Genomic DNA, 22,784 nt, shown 5'->3' on the forward strand with positions numbered 1-22,784 from the left:
GCAAACAAGGGTGGCGGCAGACTGCCCTTTGGGTGGTCTGTAAAGTGCCAATGAAATTCTTACAGGACTACTCAGAATTAAGCCCCTTTGAGTTCAGTGTGGCTTACTCATACATAAAATAGACATTTAGAACTGAAAGCATTATTTTGAAATTGTACACATAGATATGCACAGCAATGTCTGTTTACAGTACTTATATTTTATGTACCTGCTGAGTGCAAGAAAAGCTCTGAATCTTTTTCCAAGAATTGTATGGGCGAAATGATTTAAATAGTTGTGGTCACACAGTTCTACACCTTCACAATGTTCCAACAGATTCCGTACTACTACTGCAAGCCTAATGATCACTGATTGTAAGTTTTTACCTGTTATTTTAGGCTGTTAAAAATACAGTTTTTAGCAGTTTCAGGTTTTTGGAATAGAAGGGATCTATAATCCTGAATTGATGGCCTCTAAGAAGGGTATTTGTCCAATGATCCTTCTTTACTATTTTATTTATTTAAAATAATGCTATTAAATAATTTCTAGGATGGTTCACAATATTTTATAAAATCACAACAAAGGCAGAAAAAGTGCTGAAAGCAATCTTTGACTTCCATACAAAGAATCATAGGTCTCCTCCTAAGGCCTCATTCCCACTACTTGAATTGAATTGCTGAAGCGATTCAGAGAGGGGGACTACATGCTAGACCCATTTAACCTGCGTCTTTTTGACACTGATTTTTTTCTGCATCTTTTTGGATAAATCGATTCCACAAAAGTGTAACCCAGATGCAGATTGGAATCTATTTAAATTTGCCCTTTGATTTATTTGTAAATTGGAATGCAGCCTAGGAGACCCTAAACAAAAGGCCTACCCAAGATCTTCAGCAGCATCTTTGTGGATGCTGTTATTATTATTTCATTTTTATCTTGCCTTGTACCCAATATTGGAATTCAAGGTGGCTTACAGAAATTAAAACCAATTACATATTAAATTGTATACAAAGATATCAATAAAAATATATAAATCAGTAGTCAGCAACAGTAGGAGTCTAGGGGGCTATATTAGACCCCAGGAGACCTGCAGGAGGGTACACACCTCCCACCGCAAACCTCACCATCAAAAAGGTTGCCTCCAAATACTCGCCAGTGCTGTAAGGAGTATTTTTGCCATGTTTTATGGGGCTGTGGAGGGCATTTTTGTCATGTTATCTCCTTCAGCTTTTTGAAGTGGTTTTTGGAGTGTGGCATTACTTGAAATAGCTATGACATCAAAACTCCAGCATCATAGCTATTTCTGACAATGCAGGAACTTGGCTGTTATATTTAAAATGCAATTAAGCAATCTCTAGAATTACCAATAACACTATTTAAAAATGGTTTGCCAAGTTATGGCCTCTGGATGATCTCCTAAGGAACAAGGAGAAAGCCAGCAATAAAAGAGGATGCTGTGGCTTGACTATGATATTAGAATAGAAAAGCTCCATGGCAAGCTTTTTCAAAGAGAGTTCCAGGCCCTACAGCAATGACCCATTGCATTTACAGTGCAGGGAAAGTGATTCAGTCTTTCCTTAATATGAAAGGAAGAAATAGAAGCTGTGCAAATATTTGGTCATCAGTACTCCCACTGAACAATTCCTATGGTCCTACAAACACTAAGCTAGCAGGTCCAGGAGATGACTTGCCTATTCCAGGTTCTGTAGGGCTTCAAAGAGTTCATGAAGGATTTAAGATCTTTGGCTCAGCCTGTTTCTGCTACACAGTCCTGGTTGTTTGCCAACCCACCTCAGTGATTCAATCCAAACCTGCAGCCCACGCAACTGGAACCTAGGGGAGATCTCCATCTACACTGACCAGACTACAGATCGTCTAGGAGAAGAAAGTCACCCAAGAAGCAAAACTCCTAGCAAGCAGCCTTAAAATCAACGGAGGAGACAGATAGCAGAGGAGTCTTGGATGAGACTTGCTTATCTGATGGCGGCCCCCCAATTTAAACAAGAAGTGTTTGATAGATACCCATTGTGTGACCTTTGTGAAGGTATGCTATTCATTCTTGGTTAGTCTCAAGTCTTGTAAAACCACAGTGGCTAGGATTATGAGCCAGGGTCTTTTATTTATGATGACAATCAGGGCCAGCCACAGTTTCGGTAATGTTTATATTTATACATATACACATTGAGAGAAAATGAGAAAGATGGTAGAGAGACTTTTGTTGCTGCCCTGGGGGTCTGGTCACTGTTGCTATAACTAGTGAGAAAATATTATGGCAAGGAATTGTCCACACCTGTCAACTCATCATTAGGCCATTGTCCCAGCTCACACGCTTTGCATGTAAACTCATCCTGGACAAATTCATTCTCCTTGCATGCTGTGCAAATCCAGCAGCAGCTTACTTCTCCCTTCCTTATAACCTGCAATATAAATAAAATAAAATAAAATAAATTCTTTCAAATTTTTTGGAACATCAATATTTCACTCTGTATAACTGAGTCTATTATACAGTAATTATAATACGGAGAAATGTGAAAATAATGCTAGGGAATAATAACAGCAGTGAGGCAAAGTCTGGGCTAAAATATATGTTTACAAAATCTCTGTATATTACCAAAAAGTGAAAACAAATTTGAGTGAAATAGATAAGAGATCTGACAGTGGGAGGCAATTTCATAAGCTCAGTGCAGTTTGTGAGTAAAAAGGAACTGGCAAAAAGGAGACTTTGATCTCTATATTATCACATACATAGTATTATGTACAGGCTGAATATCCCTTATCCTAAATGCTTGGGACCAGAAGATTTTGAGATTTTGGATTTTGGGGGGATTTTGGAATATTTGCATATAAACAATGAGATATCTTGGAGATGGAACCCAAGTCTAAACATGAAATTTATTCATGTTTCGTATATGACTTAAACATATAAGCTCAATGTAATTTTGTTCATAATATTTTAAATAATTTTGTACATGACATAGAGTTTGTGTATACTGAACTATCAGAAAGCAAATCTTCACTGTGTCAGCCACACATGTGGGAAATTTTAGATTTTGAAGTATTTCAGATTTTGGAGTTCTGGATAAGCGATACTCAATTTGTATTTAAAAAAGAAAACACAACAAAACTTTAAAAAGGATATTAAGTAGAAACCAAACAATTTGATCACCAGTTATGCACATTTACTAATTAAACTAACACTTTAACAGGAGACAGTAAAGATATCGTGAAAGCAAAAATAATCAAGGTTCCTTCCTGTTGTAAAAATCACTGTAACACTTCTTCAGTTGCAGCTCGTACATAAGGAGGGGATAAGAGAAACAGGTATCACATTAGATGAGACAAATTTCTCAAGTTCCCAACTTTCATTTAAAAAAAGAACCAAAAAAAATTACTCATTGAAGAAGCCAATGAAGTAAGTATACTGCTGATTTGCTTTGCAAACAACAAAATCTGCTCCTGAAAAGTCGCAGTCTTTCTAGTCATTAAGTCCCAGACTACATTCTATTGACAAACCACTCACACAATGAACTGTAACATGAGTAGTTTGAGCCTCCATATTTTTACAGCACAAGGGCAGCAGTTTTGGCAGTAGGGGTGGAGAGAGGAGGAGGAGAATATCCTCCACTTCCCAGAAGCAAGCTCCAAGCTCACTGTTTTTTCAGTGGCAGACCCTGAGTATCTGGAAAATCAGTGTCTGGGGAATTATTTGCAGAATAGTCTGTTCCATGGCTATTACTTCAGTGTGGGGCTACTACCAATTTCAGAAATAAGGCACTATTGAAGGAATGAACTGAAATATCATGACTCAGGCAATTTTCCAAGGCAACCCTCCCATACTGTGTTGGCTGCAAGGATGCCTCAAAGCAAAGCTTTTGACAGACAGACAGACAGACAGACAGACAGACATAGACCTGCTTTATCACTAGGGGGGAAACAGGATTTAAACAAGAGTTAAATGAGAGTTAAACAGGAAATATTGTGTGATAAACAGGCATTTTCTGTTTAACTCTCATTTAACTTTCGTTTAAACCCTGTTTGCCCCTAGTGTGATAAAGCAGACAGACATAGCCAGCTCATTGCCTCCTGCTGTCATTGTCATACGGCTGGTACAGACTGGCACTAAAAGCAACATTGCAGGCAGCATGGGGGCATGGCGTATGCATGACACATGCTCCAACACCACCCAGAAGCCACCTGCCTGACCACACGTTTAAGATGCCTCATGCTGCCTGAGCACCACAAAGCTGTGGTGGCATGGGAAAAGCCGGCTCAGAAAGGAGTGGAATTTTGCTGCCTCTTTTTGGGCCAACCCAAAGCTGGATTGGGGCTGTGGCATGCAGTTGTCCTGGCCCTTAAAGCGGCAGTGACAAGTCGCCCCTGTACAGCTGCCTGTTTTGGCCCATAATTTCCTCTTCCTCTTTCTCCTTTTCCATCTCCCCTTGTTGTTGCTGTGTGTCCACCTTATAATCTATTGGTACAGGTATCTGCCTACTGGATTTCAACAAGATCTTATCCTTAAGTTTTCAGAAATATATATTTCATTTCTGTCCTTCCTTTTCACTAAAGTGGAACCTAAATTACATTGTCAATACATGCAGAAAACATTTAACATTATGTGCATGTTGCTGGAAGTGTTCTTGTAGCTGACAGGCTGGTTTTATATGGTCCAGCAGAACAGGTTGTTATACCTGTTTTGTTCTGAGAAGCCACATTATAAATTCCAATGCCTTCCTAAATCTGTGTACTTTTTATTCATCTGGTTTCTTTCCCCCTCACCATGTCTCTCCAAGCTTTATTGCACAAGAAAAGAAGGCAGAAAGGGAACCAGAGAGTAGCAGCTTTTTCTGTGCCTTACTGCATGACATTTCCTGCAGGAGATGGTCATCAAAGAGAGGTTCTTGTTGAACTGAATTTTCTGGCTAGAAAAAAAAAGACTCAGTTTTATTTTTATTTATTTCCAGGCTTTATATTCTGCCTTTCTCCCACAATGGGATTCAAGGCGAGTTATGACCATCTCTTGTGGGATGAGAACTGAAGAGCTATGACATCATGCCGTAAGGCACAAAGCCTCTGCTCTTTGACTCCATTTTGGATTTGTTTTCTCATATGATAACTCTTCATGATCCTTCACTCAAAGTTTTTCCTGATCTAATGATGCCTGTTACATGAAGCCATAATGTAACATTCTTCTACAGCAATCCTATCAAATTTCCCAGGGTTTCTGCTACATTATTTTAATTGTGATGGAGTGTGATGCTAAGGAACACAAACACACGCACGCACACACACACACACACACACACACAAACACACAAGGTACTGCTGTGGCATACTTACCACACAGAAATGGAGCTATATAACACTGTGCATCTTTGCCTAGCCACATAACTTTGTGCAAAAAAAAAGATCATGCAAATGACCTTGCTTGTCTACTTACTCCCACAAAAGACAGATCTAGTCACTCTAATGGTGCAGCTCGAGACAGTAGTAAAACTGCAACCAAAGAACACTGATAACAAGGATTTAAGTAAATCAGGCCTTTGCCATAAATCGGGGACCACCAATGTCTGGTGGTTTGGGGTAAACAGCCACCAGCAAATAGTGATATCTACTGCAGTTCTTTGATTTTCCTCACAGGACTCAAATGAGGCTATTCACTATTATAGAAGACAATAAAAAAAGCAACCGAGACTGGGAGACATGTTACTAGTTTGGATTGGGGGGGGGGGATTAACATTTAAAACTGCACTCTTAAAAAAACCCTCCCATTTTTTAGTGAAACATTTTGCTTTAGGAAGTTAACTTTATAGACATTATTTTGTTCTTGTGCATTTTTTTCCTGTATGCCACATGAGCATGGCAGGTGGCAAATTGCTTTCAGCTAGATACAAATGGAGTCTCTAGTAGAGATTTTGTTTGCAGTTCAAAGCAGCCTGTGATGTGGGAGCACAGGGGGGCAAATACTAAGCAGCTCATGCTTCAATTGTTCCACCCAAGGGAACTGCTGTAACACATTACAATTCACTATTATGCTGGGTATTGATCTTATACAGTAATTTTCACACCACATGCACATGCAGAAACTGCCTGCCCTTTGAGAAAAGACTAAGACAAGGAACTAAAGTTCTGATTGTATAAATTAAAGCTAGAATTTGTGTGCAAGATCAATAGTATTTTATTTGTTCCAAAATGGAAAGGACAAATGCTAAAGTTTAAAGACAGAATACTGGCAAACGAAATATAGTTACTGCAGCAAAACACAACATAAAAGACATCCTAAAATTGTGTAATAAGGCATTATAAGATATTTTCCAGTATTGTTGGAAGTAGCTCCAAACTAGTACTGTGAGGAAGAATGTCTCAAGGAAAGAAATGCTAACCAATACATGATTTTGGGTCCCTAATCATACAGTTTTGATAGTGTGACAGTTGTGCCATGGCCGTGAGCTGCTGCAGGCGCCTGCCTCATGTGTGTGCCCCATTTTAATTCCCTCCATTTGCTCCTTGCAAGTAAGCGAGGGTCACAGATATGAAGTCCACGCAAATGGAGGGGCAACTGTACTAGTATCAAAGGTCACATTTTTAATGGTACAAGCTATTGTCTTAATCCAAATAATTCTACACCCCCTTTTAAATACAACGTTAAAGGGTTTTGTATGAAAACCTGCAATTAGTGAACAGTTTTCAAATATAGCAGTGCAATTATTTTGCCTGATTTGAGGAACATAGTTGTCCAATTTATTTATCCATATATAGTTATTTAAAAATTAGAAAAGTCCACAGGATTAGGATGAAGGACAACACATCATAAATAAGAATAAACTATAAAACAAGAACATCACACAATTTGATTTAAAAAAACAAGGAAGAGAAGCAAGCTACAAGTATGATATGCTATTATGTAGTCAATTTGCCAGTCTAAAGTGTTCCATATTAGCTACAGGTTTAAGTAAAATCCAGATGGTCCTTTACAGGATATCTTTTTGTACCAGAGATGATAATAAAATGAAACCATACTGACTGAAATTGTCTATTTCTCTCTTAAGTATCCACTTAATATGCTGCACCAATTTGTCCACCAAAGCTAGGGACCAAACTCTCCTGTATCATGCATGACTACTTTTGACTACTTCCATTCTGCGGTGACTGGAAAAAAGATAATTAGTTCTGAATTTAGTGCTGTTATAGTAAAACTGATGAAGATGTTTAAGAGTACCAGTTAAGACATAAAATTCCATTTAAAATCAGGTTAATTATTTATTGCACCAACAGTGTACATGACAAATACATTATATTACTCAAACACATTATACCAGCTCTCTTAATCAGTGCTTCCTATGGCAAAATATACTGGCAGAGTCTACCAGATAGACCAGCAATGCTACAGTTAATGTGTACCAATTGCACATAATGCTAATTAACACACATGTTATGCAAAATAAGCTGGCACGATTTGGAGAACTAGAATATGGCAACTATACTTAATTTATGTCCTTCATCGGGGGTTTCAACAATGTTGAATAAAAACATGGCAAATCTAACTAGAGAAATATAAAAATTCACTGAAGGCAAGCATTGATCAGTGTTCTTTTGCCTAGGACTTCTAACAAATTTCTTCTTTGAAAAAAAAACTTATTTGCTAATATAATGTTGTTTATAATAACAACAGAAACAAACTAATTATAATTGTATGATACTCTGTTCTGTATGAACTACATTTATTCAAGCCTGTTATCAACAATAACTTAATGTATCCAGGCTTTGCAAATGTGAGAAATTCAAACTAGCATTATGCCAGAGCATTATTTCCTCTCCCAAAGCAAATGATTCCTGGTTTGTCCAAAGAACTGGTTATAAAATTCTAAACTGCTTGGGTCACATATGTAGTACAACTAAGCCCACCATTTTGTTTCTGTTGTACCACATTTTTTAAAAAATTAAAAATACTGTAATGTTTGAAACATATTTTCTACAGTCTTTTTAATCAGGAAATGTCAAGCTAGAATTTCTATGAAGTATATGAATTATACTTCAGAATTCAAATCTTAACTCAGGCATGATCTTGATGGGCTTCGGGAAATCCAGTATGCTTTCATTCAGATATTCAGCTTTTGGCTTAACAAGCCTATTTACATAATAGCAGGATGTATTTGGTCACATGCACTTCCTGCATGCATTTTTATAAACGAGGAAACAAGCCACGTGACTGTTATTAACCACAGCTTCCTATTTTGTCCCAAACAGGAAATCATGATTAATCGCTCCAAGCTATTTCTATGATTCAATATCAGCCAGGATTGGGAGCTTTCTTAGAAGCCATCAGAACTAGTCTTCTCATCTAATTTTGCATCATATTTTTCCTACATGAGTTACCTCCATAGGAGTAAGAGCTGTCCACATACCTTAATTTGACCTTTTGAACAGGGTTCACTACAAACTGATCGAACCATTCCACTTTTGTTCATCTGAATCTTGTCATCGTCAATATTCAATACCCCTTCATGCCAGGTCCCAATATAGACATAATCATAATGGTTACCCTCTAAGTGCTGCAGATTCATGATGTCATACCTAGGAAGCAAGAACAGAATGCAAATGTCAAACTGAAATTTTCAGTCCAATAAACATCTCCTTTGCCACTCCTACTCAGAGTCAAAATGATAACACCTTCTCTCCCTGATACTCCAAAGCCCCATGTTCATAATGTAAAGTCCCATAATTACAGGTGACTATTCTGACCTCTTCTTTCTTTGCTAATCTTTGTTAGTTCAAAATCCTGGTTGACCCACCAGAGTTTTCTTTGTCAACATCTTTGCCTGATGAAAAAGCCAGTGAAGCTTCAAAATCTTGCATAATGTATTTTATGCTTTGGAGTTGGAGGAATAAAGGTATTGTTGCTTTATGGATTTTGTTTCATTTTGCTGCATGGCCACCCCAACTTCCCTGGATATTTTTCCTGGATTTGAAGATACAGTACCCAGATTAATCTTAAAACAAGAGGGAGCCAAATGACTGGGACTTTACTCTTTGAAGTTTTCTACCTCCAACAAAGGTAAAACTCTTTCAATGGACTGCAGTCAGCAAGCTTCATGTATACAGCAAAGAGACATTTTCCCACAGTTCAGGGGCTCCATGAGAAATTCAGTGTTTTCTGCTTAGGAAAGGAGCAGTTAGCTTCACACAGGAAAACAGCTGGATCACAAGTGAAGTTACTGTTCTGTTGTTGGGGAGTTGGAATTTGATTACCTGTCTTTTATAGCCCTTCATCCCTAGTGCATATATGGCCCAGAATAGAAGTGGCCTCTCCTGTACTGAAATCTTTAAATATCATCTTAACTGACAACAGAATAACATCTGCCAAAGAATGCAGACCTGTGACTTCATCGCTCCCCCCCTTTCCTGGATGATCTTCAACATCTTTGTCTGAAGAAGCCCATGAACCTTTGAAAACTTGCATAATGTATTTTATGCTTTAGGGTTGGCTGAATTTTTGCTGCTTCATGTATTTTGTATTTTGTTGTATTTCTTGAATGACTCATCTGTATAGGATTAATTTGCAAGGAAAAGTTTCCTAACTAACAATATACTGGCAATATGAACTGATAGCACTAGCAAAGAAAGTAATGTAATACTGTGGTGAACTCTTTGATCGTTTAATGTGCTATTGTACTGTTTTGTGTACAATATGACAGGCTGTACACAAGATGTGTACAAAAGATATGACATATCTTTTCATAAGACAAAGGATGAGAACACCTTCAGCTACACATGGCAATCACTTTTCATTTATATAAATTTCTTATGTTTAAGATTCGGCTTAGAAAAGACATCAGTGAACTGGCAGCAGGGAAGAGAGTCAGGTGCAGAATTCCTGATGTCTCTCCATCAATATGGACCACCAATATGCTTCCAAATATAGAGAAACTGTAATTCAACCACTCTGATGTGAAATTGAGACAGTCATTCAAGGAGAATCGGTTCCACAAAAAGTCTCCCCCCAACTCATAGGTTTTGCTTGTGTTTTGCCATAATCTCTGTTGCCCCCCTCCCCACTGACAAAAGGATGGCATGGGCTGGCTTCTAAATCTTTGTTTTTACTTTCATATAAAATATTTAGTTTTAAAAGAATTAATTTGTGTGTGCATTCCAGTCATTGGAGACTTATGGTGACCCTAAAATAACCCCACCACAGAGGTTTTTTGGCAAGATTTGTTCAGAGGGGGTTTGTCTTTGCCTTTTCCTCCCAGAGTCCTAGTTCAGCACTTAAATCACTACACCACACTGATTCTCTACATTCCTATACAAAAAAGGAGAACTAAACATTGAAAACATGAGAATTTCCAGCCTAGAGCCTAATTTGGGGGTGAGGGAGAGAGAGAGAAAAGGCAGGTGAAACTTCGGTCAATCCCCAGACCTCTTTTCCATTTTCAGTTCTATCACCACTCTTACATTACCTCTGAATGGCGCAGACCCTGTTTTAAAGCAAGGATTTTGCTGCTGATGCATGTAGGCAAAGCCTGATGGTTTAGCGATCATGAATTGTTTTTCTTTTCCAAGGTCCTCTCCTCAGAGAATAGCAGGCCTGATCTACCAGATGCACCACCTGTCTTTGTTAAACCTGTGGAGGCTCAAAGAATATTCTACTTGACTCAAGAAGGTTTCTTATGGTGGACTCAGAGGATCCTTGACATAAATTAATCAGAGTTACATTTAAAAATGAATGAAAGGCAGATTAGCAAGCATCTCATGAACAATTAGCAATCCAGGTGGAAAATCTGCTGCTCGCTTGCTCAAAGGAAGTAGGATATGCTTGTACCAGATCAAAACAAAGTTAGTGTACATGCTTCTGGAGGCTTTCAATTAGTGCACTCTGTCCACCGTCTTTGCCTCCCGTGGTTCTGCCTGCATAAGACATATAAGCACTGTTCTGCAAGATCTCTTGGTGCTACTTTGCGATGCTGCTTTTTTCTTAACAGAGAAAAGAAGGGCAGTGCAGAACTGGATGAATGACAGTCATGATTTCAAGGTGGGAGAGAAAGAAGTAGGAGTGAGTGGAGCAGAGTAAAAGAAGGAGGAGAAAAAAAGAAGGACCAGTGAGTCTAGACAGACAGGCTGGCTGTTGAAACACAGAGGAGAAAAGATCCTTGTAGGTGGCAGGCAGAGGTGTGTTTTGGTTTAAATTCAGAATGAGGAGAAAACCACAGCCACAAAAATGATATGTTTCTTTATGTCAAGAAATTGAAAAGAGGTGCGCTTCTTTCTGGGACACTACTTTGTTTCTCTGCTTGCTGGGTGTAGACTGAGGTGAAGGCATTTTTCCCTTGAGTGTCACAACCATAGACAGCCCGAGGACAAGAAAAGGCAGACAGCTGTTTATGTGCCCTGAATAGTAATGAAGAACAGGCAAATGAAACTGGTTCTGAAGAGCAGAAGGACACTGCTAGGAATGCTTTCTCACCTGAAGATAACTCATGCTTACTACTTTTATGTGTCTGTTGGAAGCTGTATTTGAGGGAGGATTTTTTTGAGAATAACACGGAAGGATTGCGTATTGAGAACTACAGTCTTCCAAGATCAGACAGGATTTGATGTCTTCAGATTATTTAGGCATTCTTTACATTAGGCTAAAAATCTGTATGCTAGGTGGTGAAAGCAAGAGTGAGCATTTTTCTTAGCAGCTTGTCTTGAACAGTTTGGACCGTGAGTAGTAGTTGTGTATTCCTTGATCATCCTTGAGGTCTCTTCCAACTCTATGATGCTATGCTAAGATGGGAAAAAGAGGGGCAACAAACAAACCGACCTGAGGGACATGGTTTCTTGTTGCTTCTGATTGCATCCTCACAACATGACCTTATCCATGAGTTATGTGCCCCCCTCCCTGAAAAGGAGGATTGTACCCTTAACATCCAGCCCTTTTGTCATATAGGTTTGATGCTACTATGCTATTTTGAATTAATGAGGCACCTCACAATTGGCAGCAAAATCCACATTTTACTGAAGTACAGATAAACAGATGATCAAACATATGGCCCAAGTTCATTAGATGTCCACTAATCATCAACATGGTGTAGTGGTACATCCTTAGGTCCAGCATCTGTAGCCACACAGCTCAGCTAAATTTGGCTGACTTCTGTTGGAAATGGTGCTGCCTTACAAGCTTGGTCTGATGCACCAGAACACTTCTTTTGTTTCTCGCAAGACTGGTGTCCAACCATTGTGACTGAAGCCCTTTTCCATTACATTTATATCCTTTCCTCTTTTACTTCATATGTAGATTATTTTATAGCTGTCTTGGAAATAATGATTCACCAATATAAGTGGAACCACTGCATTATCTGAAACTCAGGACCTTTTGCTTTCATTTAAGAGTGAGCATATCATCCCCGCAGCATCCAAAAGACATGTCTTTACCTGAAAATATGCAGTATAACACCTAGTCACACATCTGTTTGGCACATCTTTAGCATGGGTTTTCAGACACAAAAATGCCCTTCAAATACTACAGGAGAGATGTAGCTGATCCATGGAAGAAACACCTCTTTTCCTATAAAGGTATTTCCTAACTTTGTTTTACAAGTAGGATTTGCTTATTTCCTTTTAAAAAATATTTCTAAATTCCTCAGTCACTCTTCATAAAGCGGAGGCATAAGAATCATACAACATTTATTTTAAAATCTCTGTGTGTGTGTGTGTGTGTGTAGCCTGCCATTTGTAATGCTACAGCCCTCCATACCACTGCCAGGGCCACAAGGGATCATATAGAAACCAATAATACTTTTATTGGGTTATTAATTGGTTCAGTGTGCTTGCTTCAGCTACAAGAGTCTAGCTTCACATTTTCTCTCCATTTAAGTAACGAAATGGCCCAATGACTTGGACAATGCAAACTGAAATGAATGAGGTGTGTCTAGTTGTCTTCTTTCTAGTTAGTACTAAAGTTTTGCTTTGCTATTATTCCAGATGTCACAGCTCTTCATTTTTTATTCTTATTGTAAAAGTAGCCACTAAGGGAAGAGTAGTATCCTTTGATAATTCTGTAAGCAAAGCCAGACATAATCTTCTGGAACCCCATTACTAGTTAAAAGCCAACCTTTCCATGTTTTGCTAACTGACGATCCCACCTAGTTATACCAAGTAATTGTTTTGCCTTAGCAAGAAGCTTTTCTGCTGGCACAAGCTGGAAGACCTGAGTATCATTAGCCACTGCAGCTCTCCCTGCACCATCCCACTATGTTCTGGAGAGTCCCACAACCATCAGAAGGGAAAGAGGAGCTTAACTGAATTGAGTATAGCCAAATGTGGGAGGCCTGGGTCCTTATTTAGAGGTTAAATAACAGGAAATGATGTATTTGAAATACTGTATTTTCTGGTGTATAAGACTACTTTTTAACCCAGGAAAATCTTCTCAAAAGTCGGGGGTTGTCTTATACACTGGGTGTCATCTTATAGGGCGGGTGCTGAAACTTCCAAGCTGGACTGGAGAATCTGTGGTTGCCGCATATGGTGGGGGGACCTCAAAATGGCCACATTCCCTCTGTATGTGGTGACCATATGAAAGCAGGAAGGGAGGCGCTGTACAAGTACAGTAGAAGAAAATCTTGGAGACAGGGAGGGCTGGGCAGGCAGGGAGAGCTGACCAATTCAAGCAGGCTTTGCATACAACAAGTTTTCCTGCTAAGCACCTGCATGTCATAAGCATTTGAATTAAAATTACCATATTGAAATCAAATCTGATTTTTAAAATTTTTATTTGGTGTGTGTTGGAAGAGGGGTAGCCTTATATGGCGAGTATATCCCAAGCTCTATATTTTAACTGGAAAAGTTGGGGGTCGTCTTATATGCCCAGTCATCTTATACGCCGGAAAAATACGGTAGTTCAAAGCTCAGCTTGCTTTACAAGGATTTCTATAACCTGAACCCAATGTTATGCCCATGCAATGGCCCTCTACCATAAAGCCCCCTTGCTTCTTTGTTACAGCCCTTCAAAGTGGCTGAAAACCTGCTCTGGAAGGTTTCCCAACCTTCTATGCATGTTTTGATGCTCCTAAAAGATGCACTAAAGGGGATCACTGGTTTCCATTCCTGCTAACAGAAGCAGTAATGTCAGTGGAGTTACCCTCTTGGAATCTAACTTATGTGTGACCATTCACTTACTTTACTGAAACAAGGGATTACTTTGTCCCTCCAGATGTTTTTGGATGGCACTTCTCATAACCTTTCAGCATTGGTTGTGATGGCTATGCAAGTTGTAGGCCAAAAACATCTGGTGAGAAACATTTTATTGAGAAAATAAACATAGCAATGCCTCTCCATGGACCTTTTTATGCCCAGCAAGTATGGTCTATTCTTACACAACACCATCCCAGTATCTCAAGTGGCAAATCTAAGGCTGAGGATTGTGATTTGGAAAAAAATGGCATAGCTATTTCATCAACAAAGATAAAAATAGTTGATAAACATAGTTATTAAAATTAGTAAGCAAATGAAATTACAGAGAAGGCATATTTGCTGAGATTCCACCCCTGCCCCCTTTAATTAAGCCTTTTATTCTGCTAGAGGCCTGTTACAGAAATGTTGTCAGTGTTTGTTTCTTTGTTTAAAATGCAGATACTGTATACCTAAGTTAATGAAGTAGATGTATTCCTAGGCATGAATTATAGATGTATTCTTTAACAGGAAATTTTACCAGGCATAAAAATAACATGGAATGAAGAATAAGGATAGGTTCATACACCACAAAAAGGAGAGCAGTTCAACATGTTTCACATAAGGTTTTATTCAAAACTAACAATATGTACATGAGAAATAAAACAGCCAAGTTCAGCAAGTCTTGTTTGAATAAACAAAAACATTTTGAAACTTCTAAAGATAATTTGAAGACTTCTTCCAAAATGCATCCAAGGATAATTGTTTCCTTTCACAAGCTTCCACTTTTCTTATGATTTTCACTTTGGTGGCCATACTTACAAATCTATGCTTTTTTTGATATGCATGGGGAAGCTGGTGTGCCAAGTTAATTTTCTTTCCTCCTTTCTCTATGTTTTGCTTTTCATTAATTCTCAGTAAGGGATTCCAGAGAAATCAGCTTTTTATCTTGCTGGCAGTAGGTAGGCACACAAAGCTAAGTTAGGATCAGTTGAGAACTTCATTCTTTCCCCACTCAAGCGTTATTCCATTGTTTATTGCAGACACTTTGCTGCAACATAGCAGCAGAAAGTCTGTGGTTCTCTAGTATTCCCATCACCCTTCAAACACTGTTTAAAAAGCTCCCAACTAGAGTCTAGACCAAGGGCGAGGAAGAAAAGAGAGGGAGCTGGATGCGCAGGAGAAGTCTCCATTAAAAGGACCTTCTTTGACAAGGATTTGTTAATTGAAGGATGCTGTATTTCTAAACCTCTACTCTTTACTTGGAGCAGAGCTAGAAATCATGCAACCTATGGGCCAAATATAGCCCCAAAGCAATTCCCGGAGGCCCACCACAGCAAGCAAGCATTATTTTAATTTTTAACAATATAATTAAAAAAAACTCAAACAACTCTCCTCTTTGGAATTTATGGAAAAATTGGAAAGAATAATTCCACTTCTGGGGAATGTGATTTCCCCATACATTGTTTCAGCATAATATCTATTTCTTTTAATGGAAGCTATTTTTTTTAAAAAAATGGATGCAGCCTTCTAATGATTATTATAAAGCCTATTTTTTTAAAAATAAAAAGTCTAAAAGCAAACAGAATTTCAACTAAAATGCTTAGGCAACAGAAAAGTCTTAACTGGTGGTGGAAAGACTAGGAAAGGCATTACAGATTTGGGATACCACAATACTGAAGCCACTGCTCAGTGAAGGGCCTTCACAGATGTTCATAAGATATGAGTAAGCTAGTGTGGAAAGAGGAAATAATTAGGTCTTTGGGGCCCAGAGTGTTCAGACATTTAGTACCAGCATCTTCATATGGTTTCAGAGGTCAACAGGCAGCCTACACCCCCCCCCCACACACACACAATAAGCAAACATATAACTTACGTTGGCTGAGCCTGTCAGGCTTCTGGCATCTAGCTAGAAGCTCGAAGAACATCTTTAAGCACTGATCTGCTCTGCTCAAGGTGTAACATTTTATAAGTTTCCTCTTTCTCCTGTCCTCTCCTCTCTGCTGAGTTAACTGAGTGAAAACTACTTTTGCACTTTGAACTCACTTTGAAGAAACTGTACTAATCTGAGAAGGAAGTTAAGTGGAGGGAGAGAGAGAAACTGGGCCTTTTTAAAGAAGCTGAAAAAGTGGGACAACATTAGATTAATTTTGACTGTCTCTGCCAAACTGGTGGTTTGAGGGTATGGCGTAAAACCCATTAGGGCTCTCAGACCTACATATTGCAATGCTGGATCAAGGAGTATCACTTTCATGAATGTAATATAAAAAATCACTACAAAAACACCTTAGGTCCAGAACACACTGCAGAAATAATTGAGTTTGAGTCCACTTTCACTGCCCTGGCTCAATGCTAGGGAATTTGAAGAACTGTAGTTTTGTGTGACATTTAGCCTTTTCTGTCAGGGAGCTCTGGTGCCCTAATAAACTACAATTCCCAGGATTCTCTAGCACTGAGCCAGAGCAATTAAAAGTAGTTTCAAACTGGACTATTTCTGCAGTGTGTTTTGGACCTTAGTTACCTCTTAAATTTTTTTGTGTTGACAAAAAAGGTGTGGAGTGAAGGTTAAAAGCAAAGTACTGTGTTGCATTTTGAGTTGTTTCTAGTTGCTAAACCATATGTCTTTACTGCATATAATTAAAATGTAAAGCATTATTTCAAAAAAGATAAATAATTTGTTTTCCACATACAAGGATTTATTCTCTTTGTATGATGCACTTTTTGTCTTTGCTCAAATGTCTTTCAACATCCAATATATATAAAAATAATGGACAGTTCTTTCATGAATCATTGGAAAGCATGATTTACTGGAACAAATCATTAAACTGTGAAGGCAACATTGATAATTGCTTTGTGGTGTTTTGTTTTAATTTGAGAGACATATTGAGAATCTATATTCTTTTGAGACTGAAAGACATACACAAACAAACCCACTGCTTGGCAGGCATGTGAAGATTTCCCACTCTCAGTTTCATTGTGTTTCTCCAAATCATCCATCCTTTATTTATATGAAGTTGTAAGATGTTTTTCCCTTCCAGCATGGGCATTCATATGTATTTCCTCAAATACACAAATTTTCATATGCAGTTTCCTGCTGTTTGCATTTTTGTATCCTCCTTGGGAAAAGATTTGTATGCATTTTTCAACTGAATGCCTTCTTCTGTTTACACATAGTTCTGTGCATATTTATTTTTTAAGTGCACTCCAGTTCTTGCGAATGCATACACTTCCAAAGCAAGGTACTCTTTATCCCACAGGAAAGGCAAAATAAAATAGTTCAAGAGTTTCCATTCTTGGACTGAATCATCGAGTGCATTCAAGAACTCAGAAGAAGACTTGGACTTATCTTGGCAGTTATGGAGGAACTAGACAAGATCCTAAAGTGTAAAAATATATCACTGAATACTAAAGTTAGAATGGTCCGCACCATTGTATTCCCCATCACTATGTATGGCTGTGAATGCCAGTGGAAAAAAAAAAGCTGATAGGAAGAAAATCATTTGATATGGGGTGCTGGAGAAGACCTCCATGAATACTGTGGACTGCTAAAAAGACAAATGGATGGTTCCTAGAGCAAATCAAGCCTGAACTCTCTATAGAAGCAAACATGACTAAACTGAGGCCGTCATACTTTGGCAATACTGTATCATGAGAAGAAAGGATTCATTAGAAAATACATATGTTTGGAAAGGTGGATGGCAATAGGAAAAGAAGACCAGATGGATAGATTCAAAGTGGGAGGCCATGGCCATGAGTCTGCAAGACCTGAGCAGTGGAAAAGGCAACTTGGGAGGTTTCTCATTCATAGGGTCGCCATAGGTTGAAGCCAACTTGAAGGAAGTTAATAAGAAGAAAGAAGCAAAATGGGTGTTCTCTCTCATTTCAACTCCAGTTAATATTTAATGTTATAAGTGGAAATGTCTAGCAATGATTCGGTCTAAATTATATAAGCCATGATCATTACCATTTTGATGGATAAAGCAAAACACAGCAATATCTTACCTTCCTGGGGCATCTCCATTTTCATCAATTCGAACCTCTTCTCCTGAAACCCCAATGAAGGAAGAATTTAGGAGAAAATCCAAGAGCTTCCTTCCATCAATTGGTGTCATAGCATCACACAGTCCAACGTGTCCTGGACACAGGGCGTGATGCATACTCTGTAGCCCATGGGCCATAGCATAGATAGCATTGATAACAAATCCCATTTTACTGTCCTGGACGTAGTTTTCTTCTAAACTTTCATTGCCTGCAACCAAAAGAAAACCGTATTACTCCCAATATAGTAAGACATTTAATGGTCAAAAATATGCCTTGCGTATATATAACCATCAACATCAAGAACATCAAGAGGACTTCAAGTATGACTCGCACAAGATACCCCTTATCCTTGGAACTGTCTCCCAAAGGATTCTTCCCAGGGTTAACCCAAGACATTTTGCTGTCTGAAGCATAGCAGTTAATGATGTTCTCTATCCTCTGAAGACAATATACATAGCACCTAAAGTCAGTGAAATTATTTCATTATACAAGGTAAAAACTCCACAGGTGTCTTGACAATGACAAAATAAAATCATAACAACTTGCTTCCTTTTCAAGGTATGCCAAAGTTTAAAGCTTGAAGCAGCTCCCTCACTCAGTCCCAGAACTCTTCTTTTCTCAAAACCCACTTTTCCTTTGAGATCTTAACTTCTCAAATTGCAAGTTTAAATACTCTGCTGTTACTAAGAGGACAGTATGTGGAACTGAAATAATGATACATTCTTCCCATACACTGCTGCCTCTATTTTCTTCACCTTCCTTTCCTGTCTCATTTGCAACTGTTTCTAGGTTGCTCTTCTATAGAAGCAGACCTGTCATCTCTCTCTCTCTCTCTCTCTGGGTGAAAGATAATGTACATGTGCTATGCTGACTAAAAGAATACTACATTATAATACAAAATGCAATTACACTTCATAATAAGAACCTAACAGAGCCAAACCTAAGAAAGACAAAGAAAGAATAGGGTAAAGGGAAAGGCGAGTAGTTTACCTTGGAAGAGTTGAAAAGAGTAAACACACTTGAAATAACACGATAAGCAGTCTTAAATGAGAGCATGTCAGGCAATTTTAAAGAAGAAAATAACCTCCTTGGCACATTTGAAAATATTTGCCTTGCTTTGTGTGTTGGGCCATCTTTCAATTTTCTATGGCAGATGCTTGCAGCAGCTTTATGATCAGGATTCCTTTAGCCTTAAAGCCGTAGATGTCCCCACTGCAGTGTTATATCACTTTGGTGTCACTTTATTTGCCATGGTTCCATCCTATGGAATTCTAGCATTTGTAGCTCCATGAGGCATTTAGCCTTTTCTGTTAGAGAGCTCTGGTGCCTTCTCAAACTACAAATCCCAGGAGTCTGTAGAATGGAGCCATTATAGTTAAGATGCTATCAAACTACTATAAACTTGCAGTGTCAATGCATCCACAGTCTTCAATCAACCTGGGCTGCCTTTTAGTTATACTACCACAGGCTGTACCAATAACATGAAAAATGATACCATAAGCTGTACTGTTCATGAACATGCTACTTCCTAACTGACAACATTTCACAAATGAAAGCTGGGACATATGTGGCCAAGAAATATCATTTTGTGTTCAAGATGGCAGAAGTTATTCATGAGGAAGAACACACAAGCTAGGAGAGACTGTAGTAGTTTGCTATTGCTTGAGCCTATTGGGAAAGACAAAACTCTGTACCTTCTACTCTTTTCCTTCCTGATGAATTAATTGGATGCAGACTACTTTTGTACTTTGAACTCAATTTGAATCAATGGACATACCAGTAAGTCAAAAACAAAGGGGAAGGATGGGAGGAAGAGAGAGAAACTGGAACATTTTAAAACCAGAAGAAAAAAAGGAATGACAAAGGATTAAAGAGAACTGTCCCTGCTAAATTGGGACAGTTGGTGGGTATGTTACTTTTAAAATGCATTCCCAACTGCAGCTCTTCAGTTGACTGTAGATGGGTGCTGAAGGCAAATCCATTCAACACATAAAATTTGCATTTAGATGACCAAATTGTCAATCAGTCGCAATAGATCTGACAGCTGTCAGACACATTGTATCTAAACTACAGTCATATTGCCTTCATACAACTTTAACTGTTGTATCTCCATCCTTAAAAAATCCTGGGATTTACAGTTAGGTATGATACCCAGAATTTTCTTCTTCACAGGTCTAGTGTACTCCTTTGAACTATGATTCCTGGTGTACCCTGAGGTACCTACCTCCAGTATAGATTTTAAATGATTTATTCCTTAACTTCTTATTCCCAGGGTACAGGGTTTATTTTACATAGCTCTTTAAACTGCAAATCCAAAGATACCTTAGAATTATTATTATTATTATTATTATTATTATTATTATTATTATTTATAAAGCGCTGTAAATTTACACAGCACTGTACATACAATCTTTTTAATTGGATGGTTCCCTGCCCTCAGGCTTACAATCTAAAAAGACACAACACAAAAGGAGAAGGGAAAGATGGTGGGGAGGGGGCCTCTCTAGTAGGATAATACATATAAAATACATAGCAATACAGGAAATTATTCAATAAATAGACAACAAAAGAACAACAAAAAGCGAGTGACAATTATGCAATGCCTGGGAACGCTTCTCTGAACAGGATGGTCTTCAGCTCCGTTTTGAAGCTGGTTAAAGAAGAGATGGCTCTTGTTTGCGGGAGAAGAAGGTTCCAGGAGTGAGGGGCAGCGAGTGAAAAGGGGCGAATCCGGGATGGGGCAGAGGAAATCCTGGGCTGGGACAGCAGACCTTGACTACCAGAACGGAGGGCCCGAGTGGGAAGGTGAGAAGAAATAAGGTCTGATAAGTAAGGAGGGGCCAACCCATGGAGGGCTTTAAACATGGACAGCAGGAGCTTATACTCAATATGAAAAGAATGGATGCATGCCCATTAAGGTGGTATGATAACTGTGTAAAGCAGATGCAGCTATAGCTTGGGCTGTTTTTCTTCTTTAATAATAACTAGCATCACCACACTGAGCATCCCCGTACTCAGAGCCATGCCAGGAAGAGAAGGGTTTGTGAACCCTTTGAAATTTCCTATTCATGGTCATGACCAATATCAGACTATTTTGTGTTTCAGCTCCACAGTGTGAGGAAACTTCCATCAAAGCTATTGAGATATTTTTCTGCTATTGCAAACAGCTGGCATGGAAGTTGACCCTGACTGGAACTCTGAGGAGGGCAAAGGGTCAAAACTGTTCCTACCAATGTTGTCAGGGCCAGCCCAAGACATTTCACTGCTTGAGGGGGAACTACAAATGTTCCTCTCCCCCTCCCCCTTACCAAAGTCAAGGTTCATAGCACCCCAAGCTAGCTCAGTTATTTTAGAATACGAGGCAGAAAATCCAACAAACATTTCTTCTCTCTGCTGGCAGTAGAAGTACAATAACAACTGATTAAATAGTTAAGAATGTGCCCCCCTTTCACCATATTTTAAATCTTCTGCCTAAGGCAGTGTCTTCACCATGCTTAATAATAGGGTCAGTTCTGAATGCCATACTCTAAATCTAGCTCCTCCTGTCCCTTTCCTCTGCCATCTGTTAAAAGTAAATTTACTACCTGCCAGAGCAGACAACAGAAATTTAATTTTGTTTTTCTTTTTTCATTACAAGTCTTCTGGCAGCAGAAAAAGTTGCAGTTTTTTGGGACCATTAGATTCTTTGTTATTTTGGTCTATATAACAAAATATGATGCAGTGTTGGGAAGCAGAAAATATGGGAAGATTTGAGAATCATAGCTTTTTGTATGTTAAGGCACAGGTAAGAAACCTTTTTGAGTCTGAGGGCCAGACTTAATTTCAGAGAAGGTGCTGGCATTCTTCTGCTGGGTCCAACCAAGGATTAAAAATATATACTCTTGCTGGTAACTAAGCCTGAACAGGCCTTTCCTGAATAGAACCACTCAGTCAGTGGTTCTATATTCTATATTCCTTCCTATTATGTACAGTGTATCACTCAGCTTATGGATTATTTTATTATTAATAGTTTATTTTAACTGATAAATTTTAATTGTAATGTGTTTACTTCTTTTTTAGGGGGGATGGGGATATTTATAATATACAATGTACAATGTATTGTATATTGGAATGATTTTTAGATGTAAGCTGCTTTGATTGTTTGGCAACAGAAAAGCAGGGTATAAATAAAGTTTTTTTTATTATTATTAGAAGTATTTCAGCCTTTTAGAATGGAGTGAAATGAGCAAGAGATGGAAAATCAACAAATGAGGTATCATTGAGGAACAAGAATGACCATTGGGGAGTCCAGAGGGCCAGACTGGGAACCCAAGAGGGCTGTATTTGGGATCCCCCCAGTCCAGCTCTCAAGGAGAGGGGAATAAGAAATGTCAGGGTAAGAGTGCTGCCTTGAAAAGTGTGTGCACATAAATTTTCTTCATTTGTTTGACTTGGTGTCTTTTATTTGAACGACTTATTGTCTGCAATTGTGGGTGATGCTTAATGTATCATGCTTAATGACATCATCAAGGACTGCTACTTTTAAGATTACCTCTTCAGCATCACCACATTGGGTCACCCCTTGGCATCACAAGCAGCTGGCTAAGGTTCTGGTGATGAAATCTCAGAGTCTGGAATAGTTC

The 22,784-nt window shown here is 38.6% G+C and overlaps 1 protein-coding gene across 2 annotated transcripts in view; it reads right to left on the bottom strand.

Annotated features, from left to right (window-relative positions):
* The window catches only part of GRM1 (glutamate metabotropic receptor 1), a 267,824-nt gene that overhangs the window by 57,855 nt on the left and 187,185 nt on the right, over positions 1-22,784 (bottom strand). For both annotated transcript variants that reach the window (XM_042446117.1, XM_042446118.1), the window contains exons 5-7: positions 18,124-18,370; positions 8,379-8,547; positions 2,267-2,393 (exon numbers count right to left, since the gene is read on the bottom strand). In XM_042446117.1, coding sequence (XP_042302051.1) covers positions 2,267-2,393; positions 8,379-8,547; positions 18,124-18,370 — 543 coding nt within the window. The remainder of the gene's footprint in view (positions 1-2,266; positions 2,394-8,378; positions 8,548-18,123; positions 18,371-22,784) is intronic.

This window comes from Sceloporus undulatus, chromosome 1, assembly GCF_019175285.1.
Source record: "Sceloporus undulatus isolate JIND9_A2432 ecotype Alabama chromosome 1, SceUnd_v1.1, whole genome shotgun sequence".
Lineage (NCBI taxonomy): Eukaryota > Metazoa > Chordata > Lepidosauria > Squamata > Phrynosomatidae > Sceloporus > Sceloporus undulatus.